This window comes from Tasmannia lanceolata, unplaced genomic scaffold (assembly GCF_043159265.1).
Source record: "Tasmannia lanceolata isolate RefF3 unplaced genomic scaffold, GAP_Taslan_0.1 ptg000006l, whole genome shotgun sequence".
Taxonomy (NCBI): Eukaryota; Viridiplantae; Streptophyta; class Magnoliopsida; order Canellales; family Winteraceae; genus Tasmannia; species Tasmannia lanceolata.
Genome location: NW_027518683.1, coordinates 26,993,948 through 27,008,233, shown reverse-complemented (window position 1 = coordinate 27,008,233; position 14,286 = coordinate 26,993,948). Strand labels below are relative to the sequence as shown.

General features: G+C 42.5%; 1 protein-coding gene across 7 annotated transcripts in view; it reads right to left on the bottom strand.

The window, feature by feature from the left end:
* Positions 1-234: 234 nt before the first annotated feature.
* LOC143880177 (uncharacterized) overlaps positions 235-14,286 on the bottom strand; it is a 35,307-nt gene continuing 21,255 nt past the window's right edge. For 2 of the 7 annotated variants that reach the window (XR_013251531.1, XR_013251534.1), the window contains 3 exons: positions 13,558-13,632; positions 12,368-13,447; positions 235-972 (listed from right to left, as the gene is read on the bottom strand). Coding sequence is in view for 2 of the 7 variants with exons in the window: in XM_077382967.1 (XP_077239082.1) it covers positions 857-972 (116 nt within the window). In the remaining 5 variants the exon portion in view is untranslated. The remainder of the gene's footprint in view (positions 973-12,367; positions 13,448-13,557; positions 13,633-14,286) is intronic. The other 5 variants (XR_013251530.1, XR_013251533.1, XM_077382968.1 and 2 more) reach the window with 4 other exon arrangements.

The window sequence follows — 14,286 nt, the reverse complement described above, 5'->3', positions numbered from 1 at the left end:
CTTCATCTGGAATCTCAAATCCAATCTCCTATTTTTTTCCTTGTCATCTAAACGTTTTCTTTATTCGCCATTTAGGCCTTTGTTGAGGTAGATGAGTGGTGGCTATCTTGAAGGTCCAATGACGGGCCGGTGACATCAAGAGGCCCAACACACAGAGGAAGCTCAAGATATAAGAACGGGCCCATGAACATGACACCAAGAATGAGCATTTTTTAACCCAAAATTTATCTAGGAACCCGGGCAGCAACTTAAATTTTATTTACGAGAATAAAATATACAAGAGGACAAAAATAACCCATCATAATACAAGAAAAATAATTCAAAAAAATAAACAATTATTACGTATATAAATAATACGTAGCTGGTCGCGTCTATCAGCTTCTCTAGAATCCTTTGGTAGGCTGTCCCAATCCCAAACGACTGCATTTATGCTGGTATCCCAAACTTAATTTTCCAAGAATGAGCATGGCATGTTATTAGCAAAGAAAAGATATAGATATTAGGCAAAAGCATTTCCATCAAGTTTCTTAGTAGTTACTGAGGTAAGATGAGCCTTCACCCGGTAGTAAGGACATATTTTGTCTCTCTTTGTGGATCCCAACACCAAGATATCGGTCTCTGATCATATTCACTTCCTTTGCAACATATCCCATCTCCATTCGTTCTCTTGGCGATTCTACAGAACACACAATTCCAATCCTCACAAGCAACACCAAGCACTCCAACATTTGACGTTTCTTATTTGTATCATTCCCAATATTGTTGGTAGCTATGACTTCATTCTCTAAAAGAAGTAATGGATCTATAATATCCATCACTTGTTCGGGAAAACCCAACTCCACAAATTTTCGAAGGCTTAGTCCATCCTTGAAATGTCACCCATGGGGCTCTTTCCAGTAAACATCTCCAATAAAGGAATCCCATAACTATACACATCTCCAGCCATAGAAGAATGACCGCCAGTTCCATATTCTGCAAATTTACACATATATTATGCTTTTTATGAAAAAGGAATCAAGATTCCAATTAGAAACTAAAAGAAAATAGAAGATTTGAATATGAGAACAAAGAAAGAAATTTTTCTTAAGTAATGAGAGATAATAGAATGGTCTCTTCACATTAGAACCCTTAGTAGGGAGGAAGGAGTTTAGTTGAAAGAAATGCATGGCATTACTAATCACAAACTATGGGTTAAAGGGGACTAGTGACTTAGTTTAATAAAAGAAAAGCATATATTTATTACGAATCAATGAGTAAATGGCTAAGGTTTTATGTCGTTGGAGTAAAATTTAATATATGTTAAAAATGAATTCAAGAAAAACATTTTAATCATAGCATTATTTTAAAAAGGAGCCGCTACCTAAACAAGAATCTGTTTTGTAGAAAACATGACATTCTCTATTATGAAAAGTGCTCAAGAAAACAAAGAGGAGCGCCTGAATCCCTACAAATGCCAAAATTACGATGAAAATGACCTAATCATTGGTCATTTTCACTCATGTCTTTCATTTTGCTTATATGGGTGGCCCACAACCCAAAAGTCTTATATTCTTAGGGGAAATTATCATAAGCCTAAAAATTATCAGCAAAAGCCTCTAATTTATGAATAGCTACAAAAATCATCAACCAATTGTCTAAAAATAATTTAAAGTTTATTTTACTCATTTTACCTTTTTACTTAAACAACATCATAGACCCAAAGGGGCCATTAGGATACAAGAAGTTTATAATCACGGATTCTACAAGTTAAATCTGGATTCTATAAGCTAAAACTAGGATTGCACATTTTTAGGATTATAAAATCTAGGTTTTAGCTTATAAAATCCAAGTTTTAGTTTCTAAAATCTAATATTTTACAATCCTGGATTATAAAATCCATGTATCGAAGGGCCTCAAGATGTAGGAACAAATAACGATGGAATATGTGAAAATACATGGTAATGCTATTGTTGACTTGGTAACATTGTCAACTCCCTTTTAAATGTGACCCTTTGAGGTGAAAGGGTCCATTACATAAATCTATTGATCTAGTTATATTTCTGTTTTTTTTTTTCTTTTTTTTTGAGAAACTTTATTTAATGGATGTTTTGGTTAATTTATAATTTTTTTATTTTAGAATTTCCCATTTCTTTTAATAATACGCGAAATTTTCTTGATTTTTGAGTAATTATCTAGTTGGATTTTCCTCAAATACCAAGGGTATATAAATAGTTTTGAGGCATAGGTAACAAAAGAGTAACCCTTTTTTCATGTTACTTTCTGGTCTTGATATAGGCAAGTCTACATTTCGGAATTATATTCACCTTGATGAAAAATGGACAACTACTTATCAACTTATAATATTGTTTGAGAGTTGCTGATTAAAGGCCCCTTTGGATACCACCAAAAGTACCCCTTATTTGCAAATAAGATTGCTTAAAATTAATCTTCTTTGTAAATGAGACATTAGTTCACTTAGAAAGCCATTAATTAAGTGTAGACACCTCATTTTGTCAAGACTGGAGTAATGATAGGTTGCTATGATGATGAATCCTATGATGAGTCCTGAAGCTTCTGTGGTCTTTCTCTCGATATCTTTCTCATTATTTCCCTAGGTTTTTCCAAGTCACGGTTTTACTGAAATCAATCAAACAACCCAGACACCCAATACCCGAGACAACCAACAACCAAGCCTACATCTGGAACCATCTGAGTTCACCACAACTTTGCAAAAGAGCCCTGAATTGGTCAAGCAAAGGTCCCAAGGATAAAACCTGATAGCTCGGCACCCGCTTTTTATAGCAAACACAACTTCTTGAAGATCCAAACACCAAAACTTAGCAAAATCTCTACCGGAAGCCATTTATGGGAACCAGAACCGCATTTCGGTCACCAGAAACCACTTTTTGGGAAGTGGAAACCACTTTGGCTACCGAAAACAACCTTCCTAGATCCAAAGATCGCTTTTCAAGCAACCCACAGACCAGAACCAAAAACTGGAAACTCGGTACCAACTTCCAAGGACTTGGAACCCATTTCCAAGACCAGGAAAACACTTTTGGTCACAAAAAACCAGTTTTTGGGAACTAGAAACTACCCTCGGTTACCAAAAAATACTCCTTAAGAAACAAAGGTCACATTTGGTTACCACAGACATTTCATCGAAAAACAGAAACCACTTACTAGCAACCCAGAGCAATTAACTGCTTTTTGGTCACCAAAAGCCATAAAGTAACTACCAAAGTTACTTTTTCATTGCTCGGGACCATTTTCTGGAAACTAGAGATCAGTTTGGGACATCAAAACAACTTTTTTGGAATCACAAAGCATCTCTACATCCAGAAAACCACTCCTGGAATCCCGAAACCCATTCTCAGTGCCCCGAAACTCGATCGGAGCTCCCGAAAACAGGACTCACCCCTCAAAATTGTAGGAGAGAGTCCCTGGGACTTTAAAATTGCAGGGGACTCCTCCCTCCAACGGTAGATCGATCAATTCCCCCTCCTGAATAAAATTCGACAATCTTCTCATGCTCGTGGGAATCCTTCCAACTCTACTTTTCTCCTGAGGATATCGAATCGTGTTGAAATCTCCACCTGTTATCCACAGCCCGTCCCAGCACTTTTCCCCAGATTTTCTTCCCAAGCCCACTTAACGCAGGCGTTTCAATTCCCGCGGCTCCTTTCCTTTCCTCCTCGAGAATGGACTGGGGTCCTTGTCCCGATTCTCTATCTCCAGATAAATATTTCGGGTACTCTGTTCGTCCTTCTCATACCTGATTCCAAATTCTTTTCCCATCTGTAACATCTTGTTGAATTCCTCAGGTGGATCAGTTTCCCCGTCAATGTCAACACCATCACCTCGATTGAGACAAGAGTTGATCTTGTTCTGCAATTCTTTCTCAAGAGTGTCCGCCTCTGGACCATTGTTACTGTCTACAATGGATGTTTCCGGTACCACCGTGCCAGAGCAACTCTCTTCCGGTTTTCCCGTGAAATCCACAGACTGTTTCTCCATTTCCATGTCCCTTTGCTCCATTTTCTGGGGTGAGATCAGTTCATCTGAATTGCCTATCAACATTTCAATCTCCAGTATAGCCCCAAATCTCATTGCCAGGGCTTCCACCTTCTGCTTTGCCCAGGTGTGGAATGGAATTCCATGTAAACGGAAATATCTTGATACTGCACCAGTTCGATGACCAGGGTTCCACGGTTCTAGTTTGAGCAACCATTCACCCACCGCATTTCCCCCCTTTCCCAAAATATAGTTTTCTTGTTGTTCAGATGTGAAACAGAATAGAACTTCCTTCTTCCCCAATTGGCAGGGATTTGGTAGTTCAGGGATGTCCCAGAACCATTTTGACCATAACTGGATATCCTCATTGTTCCATTGTTCTCTCTTCACTATTCCAACAAGGGATCTGTTGAGAAATTTCATCTTTCATCGATCTCCTTTCCATGGATATTGACAACCTGCTCACCACCTTCGTTTATGATGTCCATTGATAAAGGCTCCCATTTGCTTTAGGTTTTTGCATAGCCCCAAGAAGACGATCTTTTTCCTTTTTAAACCATCGACATACCTCTCTTCTTTTGAAGTTACGGTATCCACAAACCGAGCAGGGACAATCGCAACGTAACATTTCCATTCTACTGGGTGGTGGCTTCGGAATAGTCTTCCTCTTCGTCCTACTCCTTTGCCACCCATCCTCATCCTTCGATTTTCGTTCCTGTGGCACATCTCAAAACTTTCATGGAAGTTTTTGATATTTTGGCCATCAGCTAGTCTGATAAGATTCTTCAGACAACAATGTTTCTGGATTTCCAGGGCTTCCAGACCTTCTTTGACGGAGTAACCACCTTCAATAAGCTCAAGATACACATCTTTCAAACTATCAATCTCATAGCCACAGCTACAGTTTTTTCTTCCGATATCCCCTCTCAACACCAACACATCGCCATCGCCATCGACTTCCCTCTTCATCATCCACACTTCTTACAACCAACATCTATATATTTCCATGCATTGTATAGTTTTTTTTTTTGGATATGGAATAAAGAAAGTTTCAGGTGTTTGGGTATCTCAGTTCAAAGAAGCAAGTTAAAGGTTGTTCTTCATTAAAACTTTTCTCTGTCTTCAATATTCCTACCGCTATTTTTGCAGGTTCAGTTCATCATTTTCCATCACCATTGGATCTTGTTTCATGCAAGATCAATGCCTTCCCAATCCAACCAAGAAGCAGTTACATGCCTGCTTCATCCGCGGCTAATCCAACCACTGGTTTCTCAACTGAGAGGCCCTAAAACTCGTAGGATTTTCTGTGTTATAGAAAGCGCACGCCCAACCTCCTCTCTCTCAGTTCAGCAGCCATCTTCCACAGCCGTTTAACAACCTGTTTTGTCAACAGATAGCCCTGTGGGTTTCATGAAATTCCTAAGTCCTTCAGCCACACTCAAACCTGACTCTGATTTTTGTGCGCCACCCAAAACCAGATATTGGTTTCTGTCGCAGCCACAAACTGTAGGAATTTAGATAGGCCACAACCACGACTATCACCCTTAACATCAACATTGGTGATTTTCAGCCACTCACAAAACTTCCCCTTAAACTCAACCAAAAAACCTTAAACTCTCAGCCACTCGAGACCCTTCCAAAGCCTTATTCTCAGTCCAAGTTAAGACCCACGCACCCACCCCTTCTGTTAGACAAGAGCACCTGGTTGACCAGCCACTTAGTGAGACCTCATCAGCAAGAGTCCCAGCCAGGCATAGGTCTCGCCCGCGTCACCTAGCTGACTATGCGCACATGGGCTGAAAGCCCAGCTGCTCTTCATTCCAACCATTACCTGCAAGGAAAGGCCTAAGTTTGTTAGAAAGGAACCAATAAAAATAGGACACCTGTTAGTTTGTTAGAGAGTCTGATGTAAAAAGGGATCAATATTATAATGAGAAAAACCATCGTTGAGATGGGCAGAGAATTAATTCCCACTAATTTCTTCTTTTACTCATCTTCTTCCTCTATCCATCTTCTTTTGGAGGCCACTCAACCTCGAATTGAGTTTTTCCCCTGAGATTTACCCAACAATTGGTGCTTTCATTTCCTTCTTCCACCCCAATGGCAGAAGGTACCAGATTCAAAAAAATCGAAGACACCATTGCCAAACTCCATGAATCCACAAGCTCCCACCATTCCCAAATCCATTCCGTCACCACCCAACTCTCCACTGTAAATTCTACTCTCGCCGACCTTGTCACCGCGGTTACAACCATCAAGGGACAACTCGATCAGCGCCAATTTCATTCACCACCACCATCTCTGCCATCGCTCCCAAACCCAGATCCACCATATCACCGCTCCATCAAGCTCGATTTCCCTCGCTTCGCCGGCGTCGATCCCCTCGGGTGGAGCTTCAAGGCCAATCAGTTCTTCTCTTACCACAACACCCCAGATGAACAATGGCTCACCATTAGCTCCTTCTACATGGACAGCCCCGCCCTTGCTTGGTTTCAGTGGATGACCAACAACAACCAGCTCACCTCCTGGTCTGCATTCACCGACGCACTCATCGTGAGATTTGGCCCTTCAAAATACATCGATCCACTAGGAGCCCTATCAAAGCTAACACAGACAACAACGGTTGAAGCTTACCAGATGGACTTCGAGGCTTTGGCAAATCAAACAGTGGGGTTGCCTCCTTCTTTCATGCTGAGTTGCTTCGTCTCCGGATTACGACCGGATCTTTGCCGAGAAGTACAATCGCGATGTCCTTCTTCCTTGTCGCAAGCCATTGGTCTCGCCAAACTCCAGGCCGACAAATACGCAGATGCCCGCCTTTTTCCTTATCATTTTCAACTTGCAAACCCTTCACCGCCCCTTCTACCACCACCTCCAATCATCCCCACCATTCCTCCTTCTCCTCCATCCAGCCCTCGCTTACCCGTCCGCCGTCTTTCTCCCGATGAAATGCAGGCCCGGAAAGATAAGGGGCTCTGTTTTAACTGCGACGAGAAATTTCATCGCGGCCATCGCTGCAAACTAAATGGAAAATTTCTATTACTATTGGCCGATGAAACGGATGGGGAATTTCCACATACACCTGAAGCGCAAGTTTCTTCCCCAACTCCCATTAGCAATTCATCACCCGACCCTGTGGATACACCACCCCCTCCAGAAATCTCCTACAATGCTCTAGCCGGCCATCCATCTCCCCGTACCCTCCGCATTGCCGGCACACTCCACAGCGCCCCTATCCAAATCCTCGTGGACAGCGGAAGCACTCATAATATCATCCAAGAAAGAATGGCGCGCCATCTTCGCCTACCCATCCAACCAGAATCCTCATTTTCCGTCACAGTTGGTAATGGCAACACTCTTCTTTGTATTGGCCGTTGCTCCCAAATCCCACTCGTAATTACAGATCATGAATTTCTCTTAGACCTATTCGTACTTCCACTACATGGTGCAGACATAGTTCTTGGTGTTCAATGGCTACTCGAGTTGGGTCCGGTCACTTTTGACTATTCCAACTTAACAATTTCCTTTCTCAAAGACTCCAAACCAGTCACACTTACCGGAGAACCAATCCCAGTTCTCCACATGTTGCAATCCTCCCAATTACATCGATGCCTCTCCACATCTTCCATATCCACCTATTACCGACTCGAACTTGTCCAACCCAACCCGACGACCAATATTTCCCTTCACCCAGATATTGCCAAAATCCTTTCCAATTTCCCCTCAATCTTCACCGCACCCCACGACTTACCACCTCCCCGAGCCTTTGACCACAACATACACTTGCTCCCTGGCTCGGCACCTATGAATGTCCGCCCGTATCGATACCCACACTTCCAAAAACAAGAGATTGAGAAGCTAGTGTCTCAAATGCTCCATGACGGTGTAATCCGCCAGAGCACAAGCCCTTTCTCATCTCCGGTCCTCCTAGTAAAGAAAAAAGATGGCACTTGGCGTTTCTGCGTAGACTACCGCGCCCTTAACGCCATTACCGTTAAGGATCGATTCCCTATTCCAACCGTCGACGAGATGTTCGATGAATTGCACGGCTCTCATTTCTTCTCCAAATTGGACCTCTGCTCCGGCTTTCATCAAATTTGTGTCAATAGCGCATCTATACCCACCACCGCCTTCCGCACACACGAAGGCCATTACGAGTTCCTCGTGATGCCTTTTGGGCTTTCCAACGCTCCTTCAACATTTCAGGCAGCCATGAATTCCACCTTCAAGAACTTTCTCCGCAAATTTGTCCTTGTATTCTTCGACGACATTCTCGTCTACAGCCCAACTTGGGAGCTTCATCTCCAACATCTCACCCAAGTGCTACAACTCCTACAGAGCTCTGCTTTCTTCCTCAAACAATCCAAATGTCAGTTCGGGCAAAAATCAATCGAATATTTGGGACATGTTATTTCAGCTGAGGGCGTTCAAGTTGATTCCTCCATAATTCAAGCAATACTCGAATGGCCGCGCCCATCATCGCTCACTGCCCTCCGTGGCTTTCTAGGCCTCACAGGTTACTACCGCCGATTTGTTCAAGGATATGCCTCCATCGCAGCTCCACTTACGGACCTTCTAAAGAAGGATGCTTTCACTTGGTCAGCGACAACACAATCAGCCTTTAACTCCCTTCAACAGGCTATGACCACCACTCCGGTACTTATGCTCCCAAACTTCAACCTTCCCTTCACTATCGATACAAACGCTTCCGGCGTGGGCATCGGAGCCGTCTTGTCCCAGCATGGTCATGCAATCGCCTTCTATAGCCGGAAACTTTCACCCCGTTTACAATCATCATCCACCTACATTCGCGAGATGTTCGCAATAACGGAGGCAGTCCGAAAATGGCGCCATTACCTTCTTGGTCGAGAGTTCCTTATACGCACAGACCACCGCAGTCTGCAACATTTGATGGACCAATCCATCCAAACACCTGAACAGCAATATTGGTTGCAAAAACTTCTTGGTTTTCAATACCGTATAATCTACAAACCAGGCAAGGAAAACATAGTAGCCGATGCTCTCTCCCGATGTCCCCAATTCTCCGCAATTTCAGGCCCACAATTCGCCTTAACAGACCAACTCCAAATTGCCTTGCAATCTGACGAGGAATCCCAAAAGCTGATCCAACAAATCCAACAACAACCAGGTCAATACCCATATCACAGAGTTCATGACAACCTCCTCTTCTACAAAGATCGCTTGGTCATACCTTCCCATTCCTCGCTATGCCTGGACATCTTCAACGAATTTCACACGAGCCCCATTGGAGGCCACTCTGGTTTTACACGAACTTTGGCTCGCATCCAACAAAGCTTCTTTTGGACTGGCATGCGCACACACATCCGAAAACTAGTCGCCGAATGCCAAATTTGCTAACAAACTAAGTATGCCACTTGCTCCCCTGCTGGCCTTCTTCAACCTTTACCCATTCCAGACAAAGTTTGGGAGGATATCGCCTTGGATTTTATCACCACTCTGCCGAATTCGCATGGAAAAACAGTCATACTGGTAGTCGTTGATAGGCTCTCCAAATACGCTCATTTCTTACCATTACCACCACACTACACTGCACCGTTAGTTGCAGACCTCTTCGCTAACAACATCTACAAACTCCACGGCATGCCCCGAAGCATCATCAGCGATCGCGATCCTTTATTTCTCAGCAAATTTTGGCAAGCGCTCTTCCGCCAATAGGGGACATCACTCAAAATGAGTACCGCTTACCATCCACAAACGGATGGCCAGACAGAAGTAGTCAATCGCTGTCTTGAACAGTACTTACGCTGCTTGTCATGGATCAACCGCGCCATTGGTTTAAATTTATCCATTGGGCAGAATACTGGTACAACACAAGCTATCATTCGGCTACTAGTATGACCCCATTTGAAGCTTTATACGGTCGCAAACCTCCGTCCATCCCTGATTACATCCGTGGATCTGCTAAGGTCGACCAGGTTGACTGTGCTCTGCTACAACGTGATCAACTACTCCAACTACTAAAAGCCAACCTTCTACGTGCCCAACTTCGAATGAAGCATCAAGCAGACAAACATCGCACTGAACGCGAATACACGGTCGGTGATTGGGTCTTCCTCAAATTACAACCTTATCGACAATCCACCATCGCCAGCCACACATCCAACAAGTTCTCTCGCCGTTACTATGGTCCATTTCAAATCTTGGAACGAATTGGTAATGTCGCCTATCGCCTCAGCCTCCCTGAAGGCTCAAAGATCCATCCCACCTTTCATGTTTCCCTCCTCAAACCATGTATAGGTGACCCTTCTACTCAAGTCATCCCTCTACCACCTCTAACCACTGAGTCCCATCCATTGGTGCAACCCTCTCAAGTACTGGCAGCTAGAACAATTCAACGTGGCCAGTCTCTCTGTCCCCAAATGCTCATTCAGTGGTCTGGAATGCCACCTTCAGATGCTACGTGGGAGGATACTGCGGAAATTCGGCGCCTGTTTCCTACACTGAACCTTGAGGACAAGGTTCCTCCTGATGGGGGAAGGAATGTTACACAAGAGCACCTGGTTGACCAGCCACTTAGTGAGACCTCATCAGCAAGAGTCCCAGCCAGGCATAGGTCTCGCCCGCATCACCTAGCTGACTATGCGCACATGGGCTGAAAGCCCAGCTGCTCTTCATTCCAACCATTACCTGCAAGGAAAGGCCTAAGTTTGTTAGAAAGGAACCAATAAAAATAAGACACCTGTTAGTTTGTTAGAGAGTCTGATGTAAAAAGGGATCAATATTATAAAGAGAAAAACCATCGTTGAGATGGGCAGGGAATTAATTCCCACTAATTTCTTCTTTTACTCATCTTCTTCCTCTATCCATCTTCTTTTGGAGGCCATTCAACCTCGAATTGAGTTTTTCCCCTGAGATTTACCCAACACCTTCCCACCCCCTTGCTTCACAGCTGCAAGCTTACCCCAACAGCCCACCTTTTGTCCTTGGTTTTCACCAGAAACCAACCCCCAAACCTCCTTGTATTTAGGCGTATTTTACACTTCCAAAACCAGCCACGAACACTCTCTTCTAAGCCGAAAACCCTTCTAAAACCAGCCATCCAATTCCCTTTTATCTCAGCCCTAACCCATGCAAAATCAACCCTTCTTGTTTTCTGTAACTTCTCTTGTAGGTTTTCTTTAATCACCCAACCTCCCATAAGTTCACCTTGATAAATCCCTATACAGCCATCCATCAGTCCCTTCATTTGAATGACTAAATTTATGTCCCTTTTCAGTTTTCACCCTTAATCCATAAAATTGCATCCCCTTTCCAAAATTCAAACTGTCATTTTCAACAATATCGTCCTTTTCCATCCCTTTATTTTACCTAACCTAACTGCACCACCTTGTACTTAATCTCTGCATCAAACTAGTATTAGACCTTCCACAATGCCACTGCATTAAACTGTCATCACAATAATGCGATGAGGAGAAGATAAGAGATTTGGTTGATGTTGTTGACGTCCACCTCATCTTCAAGGAGATCTGTAAGTGAGGAGGGACATGCAGGGTACAACCAACTGTATTCATAAAAGAAGAGGGAGTCTATCTATCTTTTCCTATCTCTTTTATGTTTATCTTTCAAATAAAATCCATCTTTTTTCTTTCTTTCTTTTTTTACATAAAAAAGTGTTTCTAGCTGTGGCAGCCACTACCATCGCATCCTGTTAATGAATGTAAAAAACCAAGGGTAAGGGTGGGATAGCTTCTTACGAATATCATTTCCCACCCATTCACACACACAGAGACAGCCTTAAAATAAGGCATGACACCCTACACACTCATACACACACAGACAACCTTAAAATAAGGCATAATAGCCCATATCAATTTGACCTAGATGTAAAGAAGGAAAAGCAAATCTAAATAGAAAACTAGCATACATCATTGATGCATCATATTGCCATGCTTCCTGGTTTCTATTGTATGTATGTGTGGCCCACGGCAGTTGACCTAGAAAATTCATGTGATTGACCTCAGCTTTGATGGTTTGCTATTGAAATGTTATGCGATTAGGTTACCATAATTGTTCAATAGACTTCTATGAAAAGAACAGTAAAAAAATACAACATGCATCGATCCAGATTCAGCGGATGAAAGAGCTGTTGAAGAGAAGGCTTAGATGGTTGATATTTAGAGCATGGGCAATCTATGGTGAAAGCCACCGAATTGTTCATATCAATTAGGGTGGCCAAATGCATATGATAGAGTTAAAAAACAAGTGAACTCTTTGATAAGAACAGCTGATCTTGACCGAGCAATAGTCACAGGAAACACTAGAAGGATGAAGATGTGATATGTTATTTTTGTCTGCATTGAAAAGTTGTGGGCGGCTGCACCAGATCACCTACCACTTAAAAAAAAGGTGTCTAGACCAAATCATTCCTCTCACCCAATTGTGGAATGATAAAAACCAGAATCATTAATCAGCATACTGATGGCTTAATTCCCGTCGAAGTGTCACTCTGGGAATTCATCCTGCTTCACTAAGTCTTGTTAGAAGATGAGCAGTGGGAACAGGTAAAGATCAAGAAGAAAATCTTCTGCTGGGTCCATAACGCGGGTTGTGAGGAAGGAAGCTGAGCCACCCAAGGTTTAAAGGCATGCTTACGGATACAACATTTGGCCCAGACAAATTGAGTGCAACCAAGATAAGGATGGTGATGTCTAACAAGGTGCCATGCCGACTTCAAGGACAACAAACCATCAGTAGAAAGAGTCCAGACCAGCTTATCAGAATTAGCAATAATTGATATGTCATACGATCTGATTTGGTTCCAGGATTCCATGAGGTGGGTAGAAGATCGGGGGACACATGTTCCATCGTTGGTTCTCGATAAATAAACCCTAAGATTTTGATCAAACCCAAGGTCATATATAATTCTATCGCCAAATTGATCAAAAATGCTACCAAGAGGAAGCCAAGGGTCAAACCAAAAGTTTGCTAACAAATTATGCTTTTATATCCCGTTGACAATCGTCCACAAGTCAAGTTGCTGAAGCAAGAATTCCATCTTTGTCTTCCATTGTAGATGGAAGCATTCAACATTCCCGTTAGATCTTCCGGATTTGCAGGACCAAATCCCGTGATGGAGGGAAAGAAGTCAATTTAAAGTAATAATTCTGCTCTTTGATTGGAGGTCTTGGAGATCTTCTTCAGTGCCTTCTTACTTAATACTAACTCAGCAATAGCGTTCAACAGGATGGTTTGTTTTGGTTAGCCAAGAAAGCCTGAAGGCATCAATTTTAATCAGTTGGTCAACTTAAATGAAGAAACAAAGCCAGAAAAAATCAAGCATAGATTCACACGTCCTTTTCCATTGACGAGAGAAACTATCACGCCCCAAACCCCACCCTGGGCGAAACTATCACTCCCCAAACCCCACCCTGGGCACAGGACGTGGCAGCGTCGTACACCTGCAAAGCAAGCTCTACAAGTATATAAGGCTAGCAAAACAATATCAGAACCACTCATAACATAAACTAAACAATACTGTCTGACAAAAATTTAGAACAAAATCTTACTATCACAAATACTCACTATGCTAGATTTAATACACTCAAATAGTTGATGATGCAATTGCACTTCCCTGAGATTCCCATGAGGATTCAAAAGCTGCAAATTGTTAAACCACAGTCAACTGAAAAGCTCAGTACATAATGACCACAAAAGTGGGGTCAAAAGTATGCTACAAAGAGAGATTCGTAGCAGAATAAAAGGATATAAGCCACAAGTGAGATAGATAACACAAGTTCAATATTAAGGAGTAAGGTCCATAAAGGCATAGGTCAAAGTGTCACAACAAATGGGTCACAATATTCAGAGGATCACTGAAGATAATCAATAGGTAAACGAAGATGGCAAAAGCTACAGATGAGGTGCTTGGTACAAATACAATAACTGAGAAACAAAGTCCTCAAAATCATTTATCAAAGAGTCACATCAAGGAGGGTCCCAATAGAGTGAAGTCACAAAGTTTCAAAAGATTACCGAAAACAATCTAAGGTACAAAACCAGCCAAAGGTCATATTCAAAAGTCATATATGAGAAACAAACTTACAAAGTCATATTCCAAAGTCTTAAGAGATCACTGAAAGCGATCAAAAGGTACAAAATCACCCAAAGGTTATCGGCTTAGCCCAAAAAACAAGTTATTTTATCCGACTGCCCACGGTTCGAAACTAGTTTCTGATTTCATATACCTGTCAACAGGGTCAGCGTATAGCACCCACTGACGGGACCCAAAACCCAACGTACAACCCCCATTGG